The sequence below is a fragment of the Candoia aspera genome, chromosome 2 (genome assembly GCF_035149785.1).
Source record: "Candoia aspera isolate rCanAsp1 chromosome 2, rCanAsp1.hap2, whole genome shotgun sequence".
In the NCBI taxonomy this organism is placed as follows: Eukaryota; Metazoa; Chordata; class Lepidosauria; order Squamata; family Boidae; genus Candoia; species Candoia aspera.
Window position 1 is genome coordinate 137,004,576 of NC_086154.1, and position 23,041 is coordinate 137,027,616.

Here is a 23,041-nt window from a genome sequence, read left to right on the forward strand (position 1 = left end):
GCAGCTTATCTCATATACAATTTTCCCAGGAGACAATGCAACTTTGGGGTGGGGGGTTGTTACCAGAAATATGGTACACTGATGAACATGCAAAACATAGGCAATTAGACCCACATCAAGCTTGTGTGTGGTTGCAGTACATTCTCCCCCCGAGTTACTGCATATCCCCTTTCATGAGAAAGGAGCATCTGTGGCTATGTAAGTATATATGCCTCAAACATGCTGCAAGAACAACAGCTTGAGCACCTAAGGTTGTCTTGGCCCATTTGAGCTGAAAAGGGCTAGCACCAGGGCACCTGGGGGTTGAATGCAATCCAAAGCCTTCCTGCCACAAAGGCAACAGAAGCACCCAATGCCATATGCAGACAGCCAATTCTCTCTCAGAAGGTTCAGAGAGGCCCTCTCCAGCGGCAAGAGCTGGTTTGTTGCCATGGGGAAAGAGCTGCGTTGGTTTCAACATTTTTGTGGCTGTATTCCTTTTCCTGCAAGTCTTCCACTGGGAGAAATGTGTTTCTGAATAATTTTATGCCCACACTTGCATTTAGCCTGACCCTGACCTACAATGTCATATCCCTGGGGTTTAACCAAACGCATCTCAGCAACAAATGAATTGAAAAGGGGGCAAACATAAAACAGTTCTCCAAGCCAAGACTTTCACCTGAGAAACCAAGAGGACTGGGTGGTTTGGTTTGGTTTTCTCCACGCAAGTGTAAACTCAAGCTACTCCCCTTTTTTAAGCATTACAACAGCTCGACAGAAATTGGTCAGAAATGTCAAATTCTACTTCCTGCCCCTTATGTGTTCCCTTTCCATCCCCTCCCTGGCTTCCTCTCTCAGACAGGACACACAGTAAGTGCAAATGTAAACATTTCTCATAATAAATAAATAAATTAATAAATAACCCAAGCACAAAAAAAGTGCAGTGCATGTTGGTGCCAGCAGAGAGCAGAAGGGGGGCCACTTTCCCATCCCAACCCCGGGGAGGGGGCCTTATCCATGGCAGGAAAGTGTGTGCATGTGAGTGTCTGCTGAATGGTTGGATGTGGAGAAGGTGAGGATGATGTATTGGGAAGAGACGGTGGGCCTGGGAGGGAGTTGATGCCCTTAGACTCGTCATTGCTTCTGAGAACGGGTACAAGGGCAGATGGGTGGTGGAAATGGCTCATTTTCAAGCTGTCCATTGGGACAATGATCCGTGCTGACTGTGGCCCAAACATGCATCAAGTCCATCTCAGAGACAGTCTGGTTAAGCGCTCAGGATGTGGTGGTGGTGGTCATGTACATCATCCAGTCAAGAGGCTGAGCTGGGAACCGCAGCCCTGCTGGCGCACTGTTGTCATCTCCATTCGTAGACAAAAGCGCCGCTTCTTAGCCCAAGCCGCCTCTGTCTCTCTTCGCCCCTTGGGCCCTGGTGGCTCATCAGGCCTGGCTGATCTTCTGCTGAATTCCCAAGCCAATCAGGACTTTGGAGGAAGCAAAGTGGAAGGGATCAGTGCCTTCCTGTGGGTAGAGCAAGTGGTGGGTTGTGGGGCCAGTGGCTGCCCAAGGGGAGGGTCTCTTTGGTCGCTGCCTCCACTCCAGCTGTCCAGTGTTGAAAGCAGTGAGCCCTGATAATAAGGTGAGGCCCTCGATCCCCCCGGCTGGTCAGAGGAAACGTGGCAACAGGAACAGGGGAGGAACGAGGTGTGCTGGCTCTCTTTCCAGAGATTATGAGATAATATAGATTTATATAGAGCTTTATAATTATTTATATAAATATCTGGGGAGAAGGTGGTGGTGGTGGTGGTGGTGGTGGTGCAGGGTGGCCGAGGAGGGAACTGTACAACCTGGGAAAGGAAACCCAAGCAGTGGAGATCACAAACTGGGCATGTCCGGAAGTCTCTGCACCTCCCCACTGCCTGAATTGTCCAGTTCGGCACTATCGCAGTCCGAGTCCTCATAGGCGGCAGGATCCTAGAAAGAGATGGAGCAGGTGAGGAAAGGTGAGGAAAGGTGGAGCCAGGAAGGAAAGAAGGGAGGGAGGGAGGAGGGAGGGACTCTGGCAGAAGACCTTAGGTCACATTTGGTCATGGGTTAAAACGGCAAGGCATGTTTAAAAAAGCAAACATTCTGTGCTAAGGAAGGCTTAAGGCGACAAGTAAATCTGCTCTTGCCACTTGACCAGTTATAAATGCTACATCGTCCCTTTTCCCATCACAGGGAAGGACCAACAGGTTCTGCAAACAAATACCAGGCCTTCAATAGAAGAAACAGATTTGCTTTGGAAAGTTAACCATAAATGACCTATGCAAGTTCTTTGGAGCTTTGAGGCCTAGGGACCAGATTCTTAAAACCTCAGAATGAAAGCTGATTCCTTCCTGATGCCATGGGTATACAAGTTATGGCTTTAGGCCTTGTTGGTACAGGTTGACTGTCTAGCGTAATTTTTAAACGATGCTGAACCAACTTGGAGATTTACCTTCCAAAGTCCCTTCCTCACACATGGACACCACTGGTGGTGAGTGTGTACGTGGGTGTGTGTGGCTCCTGGCCCTGGGAGAGAAGGGTTAATGTTTACACAGCACCCACCTCTCCAGCATTCTGCTCAGCACTGAGCTGCCGTTTGACGAGCTGAATGGCGGCTTCCTTCTCGGACAACCCGTCGGAATTCCCCAGAATGTCGTCATCTGAGCGCTCAGCATCCAGGCGTTCATCTGTATTGGTACTGGCCACATCAGGGGTGCCGCCACTGTGGGAGGCTGTGGTGCCCTCACTGCCGGTGCCCTCCTCACCGTCTCCATCTGAGAAGTTCTCAGAGCTGAAGGTGGAGAGAGATTGCCGTTTGCTCCTAGCCTGAGGCCACCTAGGGAAGAAAGCGGAACAGCAGAGAAAGACTCTGGTCAGCCTGAGACGGAAGAGAAGGAAAGACTACTCCCAGGGAGGGACTGAGACCCAGAAGGGACCAGCACTCTTGGTTCCTAAGCTTCAGAGATGCAACAGCAGGACAAGAGGAAAGTATCTCAAACTGTCTCCAAATCCAACCTGCCCTTTCCCACCAAGTCATCCATCCCCAGCTCCATTGTTCCTCTAGAAACAGTTAAAATGTGTCACATCTCCCCCTCCACCCAGGATACTGAGATTATAAAACTGAGAGTTCTGGAGAGCATGAAGTTAGAGAGAATGTAGTTAAAGCAATAATGTCCCCATGGAAAATGGAAGGCTTCTTATTAGCCACAGAAATATAGAAAGCTGCCTTTACATTTGAGCTGGACCATTGGCCCTACCCACAGCAGTGTTGTCAACATGGACTGGCAGCAGCCTCCTATCTCAAGCCATTGCTGGGGTTCCTGGGCACAGAACCTGAGGGCCTTCTGTGTGCGAAAGAAGTGGGCAGGTGCAAAATTGGTTTTGGACAGCCACCCCCCCCCCACTCAATTTCTGCTATGCTGCCTCATCGTGGTGGGAAAGGGGAGATATTCCTGGAAGGGGTGAGCAAAGAATGCTGGGAGTATCGGCCAAGAGCATATAAACAAGGAGGTCATCCCAGTCGTCCAGCTAAAGCACGCTGAGAGCAGCCATATAGGAAGATGTTGCAGGCAGATGATCACTTTAGCGATGATGGCATAGGCATCATTTCATACTGCGCAGGAGAAGACAATGGTAAACCGCTCATGTATTTTACCAAGAAAACCACATGGATAGACAATACAAAGTGAAGAACGGATCCCTCAGGTCAAAGGGCACTCAACATGCTACTGAGGAAGAGCTGAGGATCTTTCAGAATACAAATGGTGCTTATGCATGGCTAAACTAAAGCATTCATTCATTCATTCATTCATTCATTCATTCATTCATCTATTAATCAAATTTAGCCACCGCCCATCTCCCCCAAAAGAGGGACTCTGGGCGGTTTACATCTAGTTGTTGATGTTGCCATGCAGGAAAAGAAAATGCAAAGCTGCAAAGACAGAATTATAGCAGGAACATAGAATGTAAACATCATGAAAGTGCAAAGTGTATACTAAAATCCTGTATAACAGAAATTCCACATTCAAGGTATCTTAGAAGGTATTCCCTATTTAAAAGAACTTCTGGTACCAGAAGATGAAATTAGATCAGCAAACCATGCCAGCAAACCTGAAGAACATCACAGTGACCAACAGATTGGACAAGGTCACTCTACCTACCAATTGCAAAGAAAGGAGATTTAACAGAGTGTGCAAACTATCATACAATATCCTTCATTTCATATGCTAGCAAAATAATGCTTAAGATCTTCCAAAGAGATGCCAGATGTTCAAGCAGCTTTTAGTAAAGGCTGAGGAACAACAGACATTATTGCTGATACTCGGTGGACAATGGAGGAGGAGGAGGAGGAGGCCTCCTAGAAAGGTCTTTGATATTATGCAAACAGCTAGCTCTCTTGAGAAGTCTATAATTCTGGAAATGGTGAATGGAAAAATAAGAGGATGACCAGCAGCAAGGTGGATGGATTAAATTACAGCTTCCAGTGGCAACTGGATAATCTAAAGACCAGGCTGGGAACAGATCACCCTGGAGAAAGTCTATGTGATCACCAAGAGTTGACACTGACTTGATGGCACATAGTCAATCAAAGGTGGGGAGGGGATCAAATGGAGGAAGGAGGCAAAAGAAGAAGACCCATACCACCTTCTCTCTACCCTCAATCTCACTTCTCACCAGGAAAACAGTTTGGGTGAAGATATCAGCTTTCTGCATCTTGGTTGCCATTCCAACACCCTGGACAGGCAGAAGTTGGGAAGGAGACTTTATGTCCTTCCTTCAGGATTGGAGGTAGAAACACCAAAGCAGCAGCACATAACAATAAACAATCTCTTGCATATCCCTGCTTGTTCATCCCTCTCTTCATTTAACATTTTCCTTCTCATCCTGGTACCCATAATTCTAAAAACTTGACTCATTTCACCACTGCTGCCTACTCAACATTCCTTATTCAGAAAGAATCCCAAAGCATTTCACAAATCCCTTTCTTGCAATGATTCTAAGTAAGCAATTTATGTTATGTCTTTATAGACCACTTTTCCATGATGGAGCTCAACAGGACATGTGAAGTTGCCAAACAGACTCTCACAACCCCACAGATGGATCTTTAATGGAACAACACCCATAACTCCACAGTTTCATTCTACCTCATGGGTTCCAGTAGTTTTCACAGGCAGCAAATGTTGTAACCAGGGGAAGGCAACCCATGATGATCCCACCTTATTTTACTGACCTTCAAATTACTAAATTGTGCCACTGAAATGTGATGGCAATACTGCCATTTTCTGAGATACATTTTAGGTATTGTTAAGCCAAAGGAAAAGAGAAATGCATTTATCTTTCCCCTTAAATCTCTGATCCACTCTCAAAATGTAAATAGGAAATAAAAAATTTCCACTCAACCCAGTGATTCACAAAATTCTTGGAGGCTGAGTCCTAAGTCAGGCAAATGCTCACCTTTGCCGGAGAGGGAGCTCAACTTCACTGTCCACTTCACCCTCTTCTTCCTCTGAGGAGATACCACGTTTCTAAGCCAAGAAGAATAAAGGAAAAAGAAAAAAAACTATGTCAGGATTAGGCCAGATCAGAAAAAGACATGGCAAAATTACAGGAATGTCATTTATTGTTGCAGGGTATAACAACACAATCTTGAAGCCTGCCAGAGGTTCCCTCTCCCTCCTCTTATACCAAATACAATCAGAGTGGGGTTATTTTGAGTTTCTTTCCCATGCTTTCCTACTTCCCAGGACTGAGCTGTTTTTTATTTTCCCTTAACAGCTCCTGTCTACTGTAAAGGTTATTTCTGTATTCCTCCACAGGACTGTATCTTTAATAAAGGTGGACCAAACTAAGTAAAGCCCAATTACCAACAAAGATTTGACCTCTTTATCAACACATTTATTATGCTCTGATTTCAAGACAATCCCTATTGTGAAATGAGAGACTAATGAATGCTGCCAATCAGGCCCACCCGTTTCCCATCCTGAACAGGTTGATTTGAGTATTCAAGGTCTCTAAACAGGGAGTTCATAGCCTCAGCTGGTAGTTCAGGCAATAATGCCTGCAATCAGCACATAAGCCTATTTCATTTTGTGCATTCATGCTCCTAGTTGAGGAGAAGGTTCAGATGGAGGAAAAGAATTGAATTTAGCCAGCCTCACAGCTGCCTTAAAATTTGATCAGGAAGCCATATGTGTTTTTTGAGAAGTGTTGAAGTTCCAAAGCCCCAACTCTTAAATGTTCCTTCTCTTCTAGCAGATTAGCATGTTTCCAGTGAGTCACTTTGGTTACACTGCAATGCTATAACCCACAGGGGGCACAGAATTTTTCAGAATGCCTTAACTAGAGAATAGAGAATGAGGTCCATGACTGGGGAGGGAGACCTGACTTTATAGGCTTTGTGAGTCTGTAGAAAGATCTGCTGCTCTGATATTCAAAGATGAGACAACAGAGAAAGGGGCAGGGGGGAAAATGTACTTTTTCTATGGGAAGTATGGGGGAGTAGCAAGATAACTTCAAAAAAAGGGAGAGGGTTGCATCAGCCTTAGACTCTTCAGTTTCTAGACCAGCAAAAATAGGTAAATACACTGGGAGCTTAAATTACAAGACAAACAAATAGGGAGAGAAGGGGGAAAATAAACTGAGAAAAGATTGGAAGAAGAGGAGGAAGAAAAAATTTACACTCATGAATTGCAGTGCTTGGTAAAATGCAAATGTCGAGACACTCATTAAAAACTGGGAGGGTCTCAGTGGACTGTTTCAGAAATAAAAAGGAAATAAATTGTGAAATGAGGAATTTAAATGTAAAATGACACAATGTACTGGTAACCACTCTGTTTCTAGGCCCATTTCACAGTGTATATTTTTGTCTTTGGACAGTCTGGGGTTGGATGACATTAAGTACTGTCTTCTTCACCAATCTCAGTTTTCCTCAAGATCTGAATCAAGCCATAAAGTGAAAATGTTAACTGCATTCCACAAAAACCACGGCCTTCTTGGTAGCAGTTCCTTTGCTCTGGAGAAAGACTTCCTCTCTGCAGCACTTTTGGGTGTTTTTGGATTTTCTAGAAAGTTTCTGCTGCTCTACAGTGTTTAGTCCTGTTGAGATTATTTTTATTTATTTATTTATTTTTAACGTGACATGGCTGGGTTTTACAGCATTGGCCAACTAGGATGGAAATTGGCACTGAACACTGGTTAAGAACCACCCACAGTTCTTAGGAGTTGGGTGGCATATAAATGTAATAAATCATAATCAAGAAATACAATAAGCTGAACCAGCAAATAAATAAAACAATATCCTATTCTGCTCTAAAGTTGTACATTGGATATGACAGGAATAAGGTAGCCAGCAAAAGCTGGAGAAGGGCATTCACCTTGCCTGTTGCTTGCCTGTTGCACATAGTTTCTTTATTGCTTCCGGTGTTATCAGAAGAAGAAGAGGAGAAGCCAACCACAGTCAGCATTTCTACAGGCTTTTCAGATTACAGGGGCCATTGCCCATATGCCTGCTTTCTTCCATTTTGGAAAAGAACGGGGGAAGAAAAGCGGAAAGGAAAAAACAGCCGCGCTACGCTACCTGGTTGCGGGTCACAGCTGCCCGGTACAACATAGCTGCTGGTGTGAGGTGCTGAGACTGTTGCGGAGCCCCGGAGCGGCCGCCCTTGCCCTGTTCCCGCTCCGCCTCCTCTCCGGGCTGCAGCCTCGCTTTCCCTGGGGGCCCCACAGCCCCCTGCCGAGAAGAGGGGGATTCGGGGCTGCTGGAGCAGGGCACCGAGGCGGTGTCTTCGCTGGGCGTCTCGCTGCGGGGCTGCTCGGCCGGTGGGGATTCCGGCCCCGCCGCCCCCTTGCGGCCCTCGGCTCCCAACGTCGTGGAAATGAGGTCGGGACTGGAAGACGACATCTTGCGCCGCAGGAGGTCGTGCTGGAGCCCCCGGAGGGCCGTGCAGGGCTCCAGGCGCTTGGCTCCTCCGGGGTCCGCCAGCTCCCCGCAGCTGCCCCGGGTGCTGACCTTACGGTAGCGTGACTTAGCACGGCGGCTGCGCCCGGGGGACGGGGGCCCTTTCTGGCAGACGGGGATGGCGAGCTGAGGCAGGGCGGGGTCCAGGATGACCTCCGTCTTCAGGATGTCAGGCCTGCAGAAGAGAAGCAGGGTTGGCTGAATCACCTTAGCGCCAAGGAGGGAGCGAGGCCGCCATCTCGACCAAACCCTTCAAGAAATTGGCTCTTCTGTTGCTGCTCCAGGGCTGCCTTTTCTTTTTCCTCCCCCGCCCCCACTTTTTCCAGTTTTGCTGTTGCTGCTTTATTGACTTACATTAAATTATTAGTTGTCTTGAAACAAAGTAATGAGCAGACTAGAATATCTAAAATATAGAAACATATATCATGTTAATTAATCTTTGCATGATTACTCCTATTAACAAGATTGTTCTATCTGTTCACTTTATATCGCTGCCCATCTCACCTAAGTGACTCTGAGCAGCTTACGTAATTAAACAACAACAATTTGAAATAAAATGAAAAAGCCATTAAAACAATAAAACTGATCTGTGGAAGAGTACAATAAATTACTAAAAATGCAACCAACCAGCAGGTTCACCAGAAGATGCTGAATGTTTGGAAACAAACTGCATAACAAAGAGGACTGGACAGGAAAAAGTATCTAACAAGACTGGTATCTCCTCGTCTCACTTTTCCTCCATGTGGGAGTTGAAGTTGGGCTAAACAGAAGCTTAGGTTATGTGCCCAATACAGTACCTACATTTTCTTCCTACGTATGTATTCCTGTGGTCCCGGGGCCTACACAAAGCAATCGTTCACAGAAACATGCTACTACGTGTGATGGTCACTGTTAAATCCTTCCTGCAAAGGCCTTACTCTGTGATGGTTTATTTATTTATTTATTAAACAAATTTATATGGCCGCCCAACTCACACACGGTGACTCTGGACAGCTTACAGAATTAAAAACCATAAAAACACAATGCACACTCCCTGGCGGCAGCAAACACATTCAAATCAACCACTTGATTGGCTCCGAAGCAGCTTGGGGTCCCCAGGCTAGCTGACAGAACTACGTCTTCAGGGCCTTCCGGAAAAGGAGCAAGGAGGGGGGCCAATCTTATATTTGGGAGAATGATGTTCCAAAGGGAGTGAGCCTCCACGGAGAAGGCCCTTTTCCTCGGCCTCACTAGATGTGCTTCCCTAACCGAAGGGACCCGCAACGTGCCATGCCTCCCTGCTCTGGTGTGCCGGCTAGATGTGACTGGGGTTTACCTTTTGCTGTGTGGAGAGAGCTTTTGTGGCACATTCCTCTTCTTGATCAGCTTCTCCACTGTGTTGCCATGCAGGAGACTGCGGGATGGATGATGCTTAAAAAGTCCAGGATATTTCTTCTCTAATGCTTGCTCTCGCCTAGGAGAAGGATGCAAAGACTGAAAACTCAGGAGGATGCAGAAAAAAAATCCAGAGTTACTGCCAGTAGCTTGGATGCAGGGGTTGTGAGGATCTTTTTGGACAGGAAAACAGGATGCACATAATGCAGTAAACGTAATCAGATAAAATACCATAAAGCAACATTAAGTGGTTGGTTGGTTGATTGATTGATTCAATAACAATCAAAGAAAAGAAACCCATACATTTCCATTTGTAGAGGATGAAGGACAACCTGACTTCAGATTCCTTGCCTAGCAGCCTAGTTTTACTATTTTCACGACAAGGAAGGCTGTAACTGCCCATTTTAGTTTTGCTCATTCTGTCATGTTTTCTAATACATCAGTTTGTGACTTTAAAACAATAATAATGTGTTTCTACAAATATACCTACTTGATCTCATACAAGCACATTTGCAAATGATTTTCAATGGTATCATGCAGTTTTCTTTTGCTTTCCCTAATAGACCACTTTTTTCTAAACTGCCTGATAAAATTTGAAAACATGTTGAATGTGGCATTTAGCGTTATTTCATTCGTTTGCATTTCAGTTGATGTATTGATTTGGGAAATCAGAATTTTGCATTTCAGTTCAAAGTCAACCATTTTCTCCCCATCCCTATGTGACAAACAGATTAGTAAAATGAAAATTGCTCACCCCCTTGTGCTTTTAATTTTTATTATTTTAAAAGGCATATATATTCATTCAGTTATATCAGCCTTTCCCCAGTCTAGCATGTTCCAGTCTGAAAGTCACAACATTCCTGCTATGTGGCCAATTGGAACGAATTCTGGTATGTTTGGCCCCAAATCATGTGAAGGATACAAGATTGAAGAAGGCAAATTTCCATATCCATCCTTCTCCTCAGAATAGGCAAAACTATTCCAGTAACTGTGCTCAAATATTAACATTTGGCTCAAAAGAGGGTAACTTTCCTTAGTAGCCTTTTAAACTGAGCACCTACCAGCATTCAACCATCTGAAGTCCTAGAATTCAAGCTTGCCAAGCTGCTGTAATGGTATGTGGGAAAGGCCTTGGGAGACAGGGCGGCGGGGGGATTGTACTTTTGGATTGATGTGGGCCTTGCAAGATAAACCTGATAGGAATCACAACCAGATGAGCTAACTCTACTTTATTATAAAGCTATATTGACAGAATCTTGCAAGTCTGAAAGTACAATTCTTCCATAATCTCATTTACAGCCCGAGAAATGAGGGAGGGTCCCTTTTGAGCCTCTTGCCCTGCTCACTATCCAGCTGCGGGCTATGCGGTCTCTCATCTGACCATTCCCTTGGCAGCACCTCTTCGCCCAGTCTCCCAAGGTCTTTCTCACATACTGTTACCTCTGCCCTGCAAAGTGAGGCAGACAAAATGGCTACCGGAGGTGAAGAATGGACAGGGAGAGAGCTGGTAGGCTGAGGTCCTCTCCCTGGACCTTTCCACTCTTGCTCAGCTAAGAAAGTGCCCCTTTATTAAAAGTCAGCTGCAAACCTTAGCAGCCTTCCAGGACTTCTGCCCTCTTACCGAAGCAGCTCTTTCTCCTTAAGCTCCAACTGCAGCATGAGGGAATTGAGCTCCATATAAAGGTTGTTGGCCCGTTCCAGTTTACGTTCGTAGTGCTCCCGGATGTCTAAGGCATGCCTGCAGGGTGCAAGGGGAGCAAGAAAGCTTTCAAACAAGTGAAGAGGCAGGGTTTCGTTAGTTATTTAGTTGTTTGTTTGTTTGAGCTCAAGGTGGCTTATCTGGGGATCACCTTGTCCTCACATGACTCTGTGAGGCAGAGTGGGCTAAGAGAGACTGAATGGTCCACTGTCACCAATGAGCTGAGAGGCCCCTGAACTTTAGTCCACCTCAACCACTACATTGTATTCAGCAGCATCCACAGGCTCTCGCTACTATTGTCAGGATAATGAAAACAGTACTGTGCACCATGCTGCAAGCTCCGCCCCTTCCAAAAGGGGTGGAGCTTGCATCACAGGGCTCTGACACTACTTTCATCAGTCTGCCCCCCTTGCCCCCCACGGATGCCACTCTTTCCCCTCCTCCTCAACTGATTGGCAAACTCACAGACTGATTCAGCACACTAAGATATTTTTTTCAAAATCAAATTGCTATTTCCTCACAAAGCCCACTGTGAACATTCAGAGGCTGTTGATAGTTTGTCAGTCCCTTGCAATGCATCAATCCAGGTATAAGAAACCAGGTATTGTTTCTTAGGTGCCTAACAGCAAGGACTCAGGTAAACTCAGAAAATTACAGATCCAAGGATCCTTGGTATTTGGTGGGGCATCATTGCAGCTTTAAGAGTCACAAAAGAGAGGAAGATGCACTTAGTAGGACTGGGCAAATTCATGAAGTCAGATCTGTTTCATTTCTTGGTTTTCTAACCCTAGATTTATTCTGTCCTATTACTGCATTGGTCTGTCATTAAAAAAAACCAACAACACATGAAATGTAAAACATTTCTTTGGAAATACACTTCTGAAAACACACATTTTTGCAAGCAAGTTTATCAAATGCAATTTTATACATTTTTCACTAATATATGCACTTCGGTATGCATTTTCTTCATTATATACATTTTTCTTAAGATTTATTCTTCATAAAACTCTGTAATACATTCCAGAAAATGTAAATATCAACAGTTGCATTCCAGTTCACACATGTTTGGGAAATGAAAAAAAGTTGCCATTGAAATGCAAACTGAATTAATTTATCCTCAAAATTATGCCCTATTCAATTTACAGATAATAACCATTAGTTTTATTAAATGGAATGGTAGTGAAATAAAAGTAAGACAGTGGAGGAATTGTCAAGATTTTTGCTTCAATCTTGAGGAATACAAAATTGCTTTACTGGTGGGGAAAAAAACCCCAAATGTTGGTATTTTCAGCATGCCAGCAGATGCAAGGAATATACGTAATTATTTATAAATTTAACATGGCAGGTGGCAGCACTCAGCCATTCCTGGCTCTTCTTGAAAGTGTCAAGACTAGAGTGGGAGGTTGAAAAAACATCTTAGAGAGTGATAAACCTCTTTTTTAGTATCACTGGGAGAAGAACAGGGACATGTCCATATAGCCTCCAGGAGACCAGCTCAACTCAGATGAGACTTCACCTTTTATTTATAAATACATATATACGTAGGGAATCTTCTCTCTGTGTTTTGGTTTCACACCTGCCTTACCTGAGCTCTTCTCGCCGCCGGTGAATCAACTCCTCTTCCAAACGGTGTAGACATGTCCCCTCAGATTTGATCTTTTCGAAATGGAGCTTCACTTCTTCCCGCCATTCAGCCTGTGGAAGATATGAGAGCTCCATAAATGCATTTCCTGGATCCTTCTGAAATCTTTCAGAGAACTGTTTACAATGGTGCTACTATTGTGGATTATGGTACCCAATGCACGATATCAGTTCCCTAATGAGGATAATGAAAGGTGGAGCTCTTCAGCCAACGGTGAAAGATGCATTTGTTCGTTATCTCATTTACCTGACTAACTTATTGCCAAAACTTGTTGCAACATTTCAGGGTTTTAACTTTAGATTAGTGTAAGTTTAATTTAGTTTACTTTTACATTATTGTTTATAACTGCATTGTAAACTACTTTATAACATGACAAGCAGTCTATACATTTTTAATACAATTTAATACTAATTTTGCCAAGGAAGCCCACCTGGGATTTGAAGTAGGTTTCTTGTGGTGTAGACAGCACATCAGCAGAGGCGATGTCAAGGTGCAGTAGGATCTGGCGGAAGGATGGACGATTCCGAGGTTTGCTATTCCTGGTGAAGGAAGACAGACTATACTGAAGGGAAGGCACACAGTGCCGATTCACAGCCTGTTTGGCGGTGTGATGATTAAGCTGCTGGGCCAAGAGCAGGGAGACCCAGGTTCAAGACCATCTTCAGCAATGGAAGCTCACTTGTTTAAGTGTGTGTGTGTGTGTGTGTGTATAATGTCTTCATCACATAAAAGGCTGAATAAAGTTGGAGGATAAAGATGAATGTACACACCCTGCCCCACATTATACTTGGCTACTAGAACAAGTTTTCTTGACTGATGTAAATATACTCGGAAGGAAGGAAGGAAGGAAGGAAAGAAGGAAGGAAGGAAGGAAGGAAGGAAGGAAGGAAAGGAAGGAAGGAAGGAAGGAAGGAAGGGCGGGCTGGAGGAGAGTAAAAGATCCACTTTGTCCTATTAGATTATTTATGACATCAGCAAGTCATCAGTGATCTCAGCTGCCAAAATTTTGTCCATCTCTGTGTACCATTTCAAACACATTCAATAATATCTGTTTTTAAACAACTCTTTTTAAAAAACATTTCTTGATGTCCCCAAGGAATTTTTGAAGAGATGTAATCTGGAGGACCACAGTTTCTTTAGCCCAGATGTAAAGGAAAGGAAACCTTGAGATGGATTCCGGGAACTATATAATTCATAACAAAACGACATACGACATTTTGGGTTTCATATGACATAATTGGGTTGACATATCTCTGTCCCCCATGAATAGAAGCCAGAGAAGTATATCTGAAAAATGCATTGCAGGTTTTTTTTTCCAGTTATATATTATGAGGAAGATAAGAGGTGGGGAAATTCAGACATCCTATTTGGTTTAATTGGGCCTTCAAATTCCATTAAAACATGAATATTGCTTTTCCCAATCTAACACTCTCTGTAAATTTTAGAATACAATCCCCATCAATCACAGGCAGGAAGCTGGAAGGTTATCAGATCTGTAGCAGAGCCCCAAGATGTGGAAAGCAGCATTAAAATGAAAAGGCTGCTAGAAATGTTTCTGCATGGGAAGTACTCTATGTGGTTGTAAAGGCGAATGACATATACTTCAATCAATGTTCATTGTAGTTTAGTCCTATTTAAAGAGGCCATTCCATACATATACAGACCAAAAATATCTGGATCTCTGCAGGCCCTAGGCAAATAAATAAGTTTGGGGAATATTGTGTCTCAATTCCCTGGAGCTTATATAATCTTAATAGCCTGAGACATGCTTTTCTTCTTTAAATGGTCTTTTCTATATACCAAAGGTTGCCTTTTTTCCTTTTCCCCATTTTTTTTCTTTTTCCCCCCCTACTAGCTTAATGTAGTTTTTTAAAGGTCTTCCCTTCCCTTGTTATCATTCTTTTTATATAATGTTAGGCTTCTTTTTAAGTAGTAGTACTTAATTAGAGTAAAAAAAAACCTTCAAAAAAATGAAACAAATTGTAAGACAACAAATAAAAACTATGGTAAAACCCAATAATTATGATACTGGAGTGGTCAAAGTATGGTGTATTTTACAAACAGTAAAAGCAGAGTCAGCCATAATAAGAGAAATAAAATCATAGTGATTGGATAATAACAGCTGTAAATAAAATGCATCTGAGTGACCAGGAAATCTGACTAAATACAATGTTATTAGCCATGGCTGGCATCTTTATAATGAGAGCAATATAATGAAATGTGGTTTTATCTTTCAGGTACTTCTTCATGACAGGGGCAAAGTCTTTGTTCAAATGGGATACCCTAAAATTTGACCTCAGCTTGTGGTTTTATACAATAAAATAGTTATATTGTTACTTAGTTTATATATAATAATACAAACTCATAATATTCACTTCGATTGGTATCATAACTAAGTTTCTTTAAACAATATTAACTGTAATGTTTTAAAAAATAAAATTATATTTAAAACTGCAATAATCATCATCATAATAAATTTCACTGTCAATGTGAGAATGATTTATCTGTGACTCCAGATGTTTGTTTTTATTTATTTTATTTTCTATCCTACCTTGAAAAAGATGGGGTGCCCGCAGAATTTTAGTTTGCTTCAAGTTGCAGCTGAGCAGGGGCTGACCCTGGGCTGATTCCGGAGCCCCCCCGCCCTTCCTCCCATAGCCTGTCCCAAGGCCTTGAGAAGTGCAATAAGTTGGGGACTCACCAGCACTGCCTCAGCAGGATCTTGAAGCCATCTGGGCAACTGGTAGGCACAGGTAGGTGGAGACTATTACTGCCCACTCCCCAGATGATGGCTGAGGAGTCCACATCCTTGTAGGGAATCTCTCCTGTCAGCAACTCCCAAAGAACGACCCCAAAGGACCTGGGGGTTGGAATGAAAAGTCAGCTGAGAGGAGGAAGCCTCTGGCATGAACAACCATCCCCAGTGGGCTTTCCCTTTTGCCGTACACTCTTCTCCAGCCATGTCTTCTTCCCAAGCAGGGTCTCTACCTATGTGAATATACAGATGAGGCCAGGAGTAATAGACACATCTGGAAGGCACAAGGTTAATTCGTGCATGAATATATATCTGTTCCTAGATCAGTGGTGGGAGTTGTAGTGCAACGTATCTTTGTGTTTTGTGGATGACAGAAGCCAGAGTCCAACACATTCGGGGTGCACTGGGTTGTCCTATGCTTCGGCCACCCACTCAGATGCTCCCCACTCTCTCCATTGCCCCTCTTTTGGGTTAGCTCCCCTCACCAGATGTCAACCTTCTCAGAAACAGGCTCATTCCGAATCACTTCAGGGGCCATCCAGGCAACAGTGCCAGCAAAAGACATCTTGGTGCTCTTGTCACTGAGCTCTTTGGAGGTGCCAAAGTCAGAGATCTTCACCACGTCATCATACGTGATCAGCATGCTAGGGGAGAAGAAAAGAAATGGAGTCCAATGCTCCTTCTGAGACACCCCCAGAGGCAAAATGCTCTCTGCCATCAGGGGAGATAATGTATGAATAAAGGGCTTTTGTGAAGAAGGGCTTTTTTCCCCTCCTCCATGGAATAATACCAATACTACTACTACTACTACTAATAATAATGTATTTATATGCCACCTGACTCTTACTGACTCTGTCCAGTATCTTCCTTGAAGGTGGCAGATGATTCTGCCACAAAGGTTCTCAATTGGTGGGGTGGCATTTTAAAGGAATCCAAACTCTCACCTACCTCTCTAACCTATAATTTGTTGAATGGCTCATCAAACATAATTTTTTCCCTAGTTATTTACAACTTCATCAGAGCAGCTGGGCAAACCCAAATTTTGCCTCCTGGTCTCCATGCAATTCTGCCATGTCTTATTCCTAAGCCGAGATTTACACAGGTTTGTCCTGCTGCCCCTGGACTACAAAACACCTGGCAGTCACAAAACAGCAAGGCAGACCAAAGGCAACAAGGCATTGTTCAGCTTCTGCTCTTCTCCTGCTGCCTCAGCAAAGGTAGGGGCTGCTAAGCATTGGCTCTGACTGAGGAAACGATGCCCTCATCCACTCTGACAGACAGCGCTGCAGCTGCTGACCCCCATCCTGCTTTTTGACTGGTGGTGCGGGGAGGGCAAAGCCCTTCTTGGCAACCACATTTAATTATGGAAGGGTGTTGCTCACATCTATTCTCTGCCATACTTTTGTCACCTTCACCATTGTCTTCCCTGAATTCTGGTTTAGATGGTAAGCTTCTTGGAGATAAGGACTTTTTTGTCTGCTTATTTATGGGACTCTGCAAACCCCACCCCTCAAAATACCAGAGGTGCTAACCCATTACAGCAAGGGCTAATGCTCCTGAATTGTTCTCAGGCGCGAGAAAGAGTTGTGGATGAAACCAGTGGCAGGGAGGCAGAGCAGACTGCCAAGCCTTCCCCATAACTGAAACATTTTGGGAGAGATTTTGAACTTTCCAAAGTGACAGGTTTTGTTTCAGGAGGAAAAAAAAATACACCAGACTTGCCCTCAGTAACCCTGAGTTTCTCCCCATTGTCTCCCTGGCACCGTGTTCATTTCCCGGAACTGTTTAGCTTCCTTTCTTACTTGGGCGACTTGAGGTCCCGGTGGATGATCTTATGCAGGTGCAGGTAGTTCATTCCACCAGCGATGCCCATGGACCAGTCCACTAACAATGAGGGAGTGACTTTGCGTCCAGCACGTAGCACCTCATACAGTTGGCCCTGGGCACAGAATTCCATGATGATGCAGTAACAGGGAGCCTGGGTGCACACACCCCTGCAGGGTGTAAGAGAAAGAGCAGGGAACACAAGAACGATGAAATGCTAAGGAGGACCAGCGTGACGCTTCACAGTGACAGAGCAACAACACCAAATGCTGCAAGCTTAGCATGCCCTTTGAAGAGGTATTGTGGAATGATGAGTTCTTGGGAGGCAAGAGCCAGGATTCACTTCTGCCATGTGCCCCAGCAGGAAAGCCTAATGTTTAATATGTGAGATGGGCTGCTGTTGTTCAGAGAGAAGCCAAACGCTTTCCTTAATGCCAGGAGGCACTTGTGGGAGATCAGGATGTGGCACCATCTTCCTCCCATTGTAAAGGAAAAGACCATAGTTTCTGTCCCCACTCAATGTTTCCATTTTTTCACCCAAATTAGTCAGCATTCTGTGGTCCACAACTCTTTTTCCCAGGCTTTATTTTTTTTGCAGCAGCAGCAGCAGTGGGTTGTGGGGGCGGGGGGGGGGGCTTCTGCAAGCCTTCATTGTGGATTGAACCATTGGATATATAAACGTTCATTTGCCTATTGTAGAGGACAGAGGGAATGGCCTTGAAGGAAAGGAGGAAAAGCCTCTACCAAGGCAATGGTCAGATAAGCAGGGCAGGAGCCTATTCCAAGAAACTAACTAGAGAAAATGTCTCAGACAAGCCCCTCCCTAGTCCACATGAAGATAAAGGGAAGGAGGGGGGAAGCACATTCAGATTTGGAAGATTTTGTTACTATAGCTGTTGCAGTAGAAGTACTCCTGATCTATATGGCATTGGTTTCTTAGTCTGGTCTACCCTGTAGGGCTGACATCTACATATGAATACACTGCTAGAATATGAAATGCTGTTAATAGATAGGTCCACTTTCCATACTTGGTGACTCCAGATATCTGGGACTACAATTCTTAGAAGGAGGGCCAGTTTGGTGTAGTGGTTAAGGCACCAGGCTAGAAACCAGGAGACTGGGAGTTCTAGTCCCACCTTAGGCACGAAGCCAGCTGGGTGACCTTGGGCCAGTCCCTCTCTCTCAGCCCTAGGAAGCAGGCAAGGGCAAACCACTTCCGAAAAACCTTGCCAAGAAAACTGCAGGGACTAGTCCAGGCAGTCGCCAGGAGTAAGACTGACTTGAAGGCACACACACAGACACACAAATCTTAGAATCACCTAGCAGCTAGGAAGTATAAGGATTGTAGCCCAACGTATCTGAAAACATTGAGTTGGTTCTACAAGATTGGAATTATGGGCATTGTGATTCCAACATTTGAAATAGCATTACTTATTTTTGCAGTATTACTTTCCTGTTTCTTTCAAGCAAGAATTAGCTAGGGTCACACTGGATTCCAAGAAATGTGGCAGAGCCAAGATGAAACCTAATTGTGATGCAATGAGCATTACAATTCAATTTACATTCATTCACTATAGTTAATATGATTACTTTTTGAGTATCCAATAATCTCCTTCTCCTGCCAATGTGAAAAATTACAACTAGGTGGCAACATCTAAGGAGAGGCTGAGGACAGCATCCAAGACCTTGCCTCTCAAGGTGTCCATCTCTGATTTAAAGAAAGACCAGGGCCAGGACTGGGCAGTTGTGGCTTCAGAAAAGACACTATAATAAGTGGGACATGCACAAATTGTTTTCTTTCTCCATACAATCTGTGGCCAGGAACGCAGCTGATCAAATTCTGTGTGCTGTATGTGTTGATGTATGAGGGAGAGCGTGTAAGTTATGGTGCTTGGCAAAGATATTTGCCCTGCCCAACCTTCCTCAGGAGGAGCGCTTCGTTCTTAAGAGAGACAGTGCCACCTCCCTCTTGCCAGCCCTGCCCGACTTACTTGAAGGTGATGATGTTGGGATGCTTGAGCCTCCGCAAATGTTTGATATCCGTCTCCTTGAGGTCTCGCACCTTCTTGACTGCAACTTCCTCCCCATGGAAGCGTCCCAGGAAGACAGCACCTTGGGCCCCACTGCCTACCCATTGCAAGTCCATGATCTCTTCAAAGGGTACCTCCCATGGGTCTGCATAGAGAGGGAAAGAAAGGGGTAGCCATGGGTTGTTCCGAGGAAGGCAGACTTCCACCCACAGGGCAAAAATTCCTGCATAATGTCATGCAGGAATAACAGATGCAGTGCATGTTGCAGGAACAAATGTAAACACTGCAAAGACATGGAATTCAATAAGCTGCCAATCCATCTTAAAAAAAACAACACCAACCAGGTTTCTAGACCTTGCTAGTATAAAGAGATATCATCATCATCATCATCATCATCATCATCATCATCATCAAACATTGGTTAATTGCAAAAGGCAGATTTACTTGAAACAGCTTACATCCTGCAATGATACCTTTAATATTATTAAACAACAACTTCTGCCTATCCCAGATCCTTGGGAAGGACTCGATAAGTGGACAAAAATGCCAAATCCAGTCTAAACATTTCACTAACTCTGCAATCAACCATAATAATAATACATTTTTATATGCCACTCAACTCCCAGTGACTCTGACTCTGACTATAGCACTCTGGTAAAGCAACTTCTTGTTTGGAGAAAGGGAAGGAATGATTTCCAATGATGTCAGGGTGGAATATTAATAACTGGTCTAGCTTCTTGCTCCCCACCCCCTTTGACCCCAGCTTTCCTTACAGAATCACAGTCACACTTGATTTGGATGGTTCCATTTATCTTGGGTACCATAAAAAGGGACTGGAAGAAAGTAAATAAGTAAAGCAGGAAATCCAAGATTTATGTATCTGAGGAATATTCTGTTTCCCTCCATGTCTTTTGCAAGAGAGAAAAACTATATAAAGGGCATTCAACCATGATGCATAACTCTGAAGTATTTGTTATCAGAAGAAGCCACTGAGCAAAAATGGAAGACATCTTCTTGGAAGATACTCACAAGAGATGAATTGACAATTTGTCCTGTCTTAAAATATGTTTAAGAAAAACAATAGCTGGAAAATTAATGTCCAAACTGAAAATTCCACAGCCAATATTTTGGCTGATTGTTTGGATCCATCTGGAGATTTGCCCCTCTTAGAGTGACCTTTCTGATGCTTCAAATACAACAGTGATATCCCTCACTAGAGCCTAGTCCCAAAGCAGGGAAGCCGAACCAGTATGAGAGTTGGATTTTCTTTGCCTGCAACACCAAACTGTGCTGGATGCTGTCACAGCATAGGCATTTCGGAGAGGGGAAGCCTTCCCCCAAACCCCATCTCCTTTGAAGTCTCCAATTTTCTGCTTAATCAAAAACTGGGTGTGATTGCTCACAGCTTCCTCCTGAATGAAAGAAGGGGGTCCCTTCCATTCAGTACAAAGTAGATGGGAATGAGACATTTTCAGCTGTCTCTTGGAAAAGAGAGTGTGCTTTTCTTAGCGTGCAGGAGAAAGTAGAGAGCAATTACTCTCTATCTACTCCAGCATATGGGAGCTGAGCTTCTTGGAAGGGGACTTTCCTGAGCCCTCCTGAGCTAGGTGCAGAGGCACTGCAGAGCACATTTGGCTCATGGATGAGAGTTCTTGGCCCCAAGCTTCAACATATTCATCTTGCCATTAGAACATGGTCACTCTTGCCCCTAAATTCTATTCAGACATTTCTCTAATCCCATTTTCTACTGGTTTCCTTTCTTTAGTTCCATGTCTCTATCACCCAGCATTTTCTAACTTTCAGACTTATTTCATAGTAACTCCCATATAGGAGCTCTTTCTTTTCTTCACCAATTCAGTCAAAGGCTTGACACAAGCACAAATTTAATATAGATGAAGCAAGGCATCTCATACTTTCATTTCCTTAGAAATTAAATTAATGTTTTGGTGCATTCCTTGATTAAGCTTTAGTAGAGTTGATGGGAACCAAAGCTGCTCTAGAACTGTTACCAGGCCCATGGCAGCCCCCTGTGCATTGAAGAAAACCTGTTCTATCATGTGACTCATACTAGTTAATAGTAAGACTTTTCAAGGCTACACAGTTCATGGGTTAACTGGAGCATTTGGCATTGACTAAATAGATACTTAACTAATGTTTTAAGGATCCAGGGTTCAAAGGTAGTACTCTAGATTGGTTCAAGAAACAAACTGGCAAATACCATAGCTCCGTTAAGATAGTTAGAATTATGCCCATTTGGCTAGCACCTATTAAAATTCTAATTATGGCATTTTGGATCAAATTCAATTTCCATCCAATATTTAAAGACAGCTTCCTATATAGCACATGGCTATTCATATAATTGTTAGGAAGCCCCTAACAATTATATGAATTGTCACCAGATCCTCATTCCCATAAGCACAGCTAGCCTGTAAACTGAATTTATGACTACTGTAAATGTGCTACTAAAAGTTGCATCCAGACACAGAAACAACCAGAAAATGGTCACCATGTTCCTATGGGCAGCAATAGATGAAAAGACTCATACTACAAATCATTAACTGTGAGAGAAAGCCTTGGTCCAAACTAAGTCCCCCATTGCCCCCATGTCTGACTGAGCCTGGCAATTGCATTTGGGAACATGTCTTGAAAATAGGAATATAGGAAATTCCTTACACCGAATCAAATCACTGAACTCATATCATTCACATCAAAGGGCTATATCTTCCAGATGTTTTGAGCCCCAACTCTCATAATTCCTATACTGGGTTGATAAGAATTCTGGGCTGAAATCTGAAGGCTATGGAGGGCTCCAAATTATCTGCTCCTGTTTTATACCCTGGAAACAGTTCTCCATGATTTAAAGAAGGGTCTTTCCCAGCCCTACCTGGAGATGCTGTGAACTGAACTCAGACCTTTCTGTATGCAAATCATGGGACCTAACACTCAGCAATTGGCTTCCCTTCATGGGTTACAATTTGAAGTCATTACTGTAGGATTCTTTCAATAGACAACTTCCAACTCTTGCTCCTGGTGGCCACCATGTTCCTCACCTTCCTGCTGCTGTTTGTGTTCAGTGGAATATGCTTTGCCAATCATGGTCCAGACAGGCTTGAGGCAACCAAAAAGCCCTTCCAGAAAGCCACTCCCTGTCTGGCAGTGGATCCGTACTTGGTCAGCATGGTAACGGGTGGGCCGGACCTCAGGATTCCCAACTCCAGCGCCTGCACCAGCCCCACCTCCCCCACCACTACCAGCTTCGTTCTCGTGGAGCTGCAGCACACTGTTGGCAAACTGTTCGTGGGTCTCCTCACTGGGGGTGGGGCTGTGTCCACTGCCTCCACCTCCACTCCCATCTATGGGCAAGACATCCCGCAACACACACTGCGTGGGCGTCAAGTCCTTCTCAGGGGTGCAGTCCGAGGCATCTGGATCCAACTTGCGGAGGGAATTCTCAGTCAGGATAGTGTTGAAACTGCCAAAGGAGGGGGAAGGTGTGCGGGTCTCGTGCAGGCATGCCATGATGATGCGTATCTTGGGGTAATGTGCAGCTAGTCCCTAAGAGGGAGAAAAAGAATGAAAGGGTCATGGATTAGACAACTTACAGGAGTCAAGAGATTGTAGGATTTGTGAACCAAGTTTTCACATTAATAAGTAACTTGTGAGATGGAATAGCAAAAAGAAATTGGAACACAGAATTACAGGTAGTCCTCAACTTATGACCACAACTGGGACCAGAACTCCCATCACGAAGTGA

General features: G+C 44.1%; 1 protein-coding gene across 1 annotated transcript; it reads right to left on the reverse strand.

The window, feature by feature from the left end:
- Positions 1 to 1,706: 1,706 nt before the first annotated feature.
- MAP3K12 (mitogen-activated protein kinase kinase kinase 12) lies at positions 1,707 to 22,838 on the reverse strand. The gene is made up of 13 exons (XM_063293832.1): positions 22,338 to 22,838; positions 19,249 to 19,432; positions 17,236 to 17,427; positions 15,919 to 16,077; positions 15,380 to 15,538; positions 13,109 to 13,217; positions 12,622 to 12,731; positions 10,959 to 11,075; positions 9,279 to 9,416; positions 7,583 to 8,138; positions 5,461 to 5,531; positions 2,569 to 2,842; positions 1,707 to 1,953 (listed from the first exon to the last, which is right to left on the reverse strand). The coding sequence occupies exons 1-13, from the start codon at positions 22,804 to 22,806 to the stop codon at positions 1,855 to 1,857; spliced, it is 2,637 nt and encodes an 878-aa protein (XP_063149902.1). The 5' UTR covers positions 22,807 to 22,838; the 3' UTR covers positions 1,707 to 1,854.
- Positions 22,839 to 23,041: the final 203 nt, after the last annotated feature.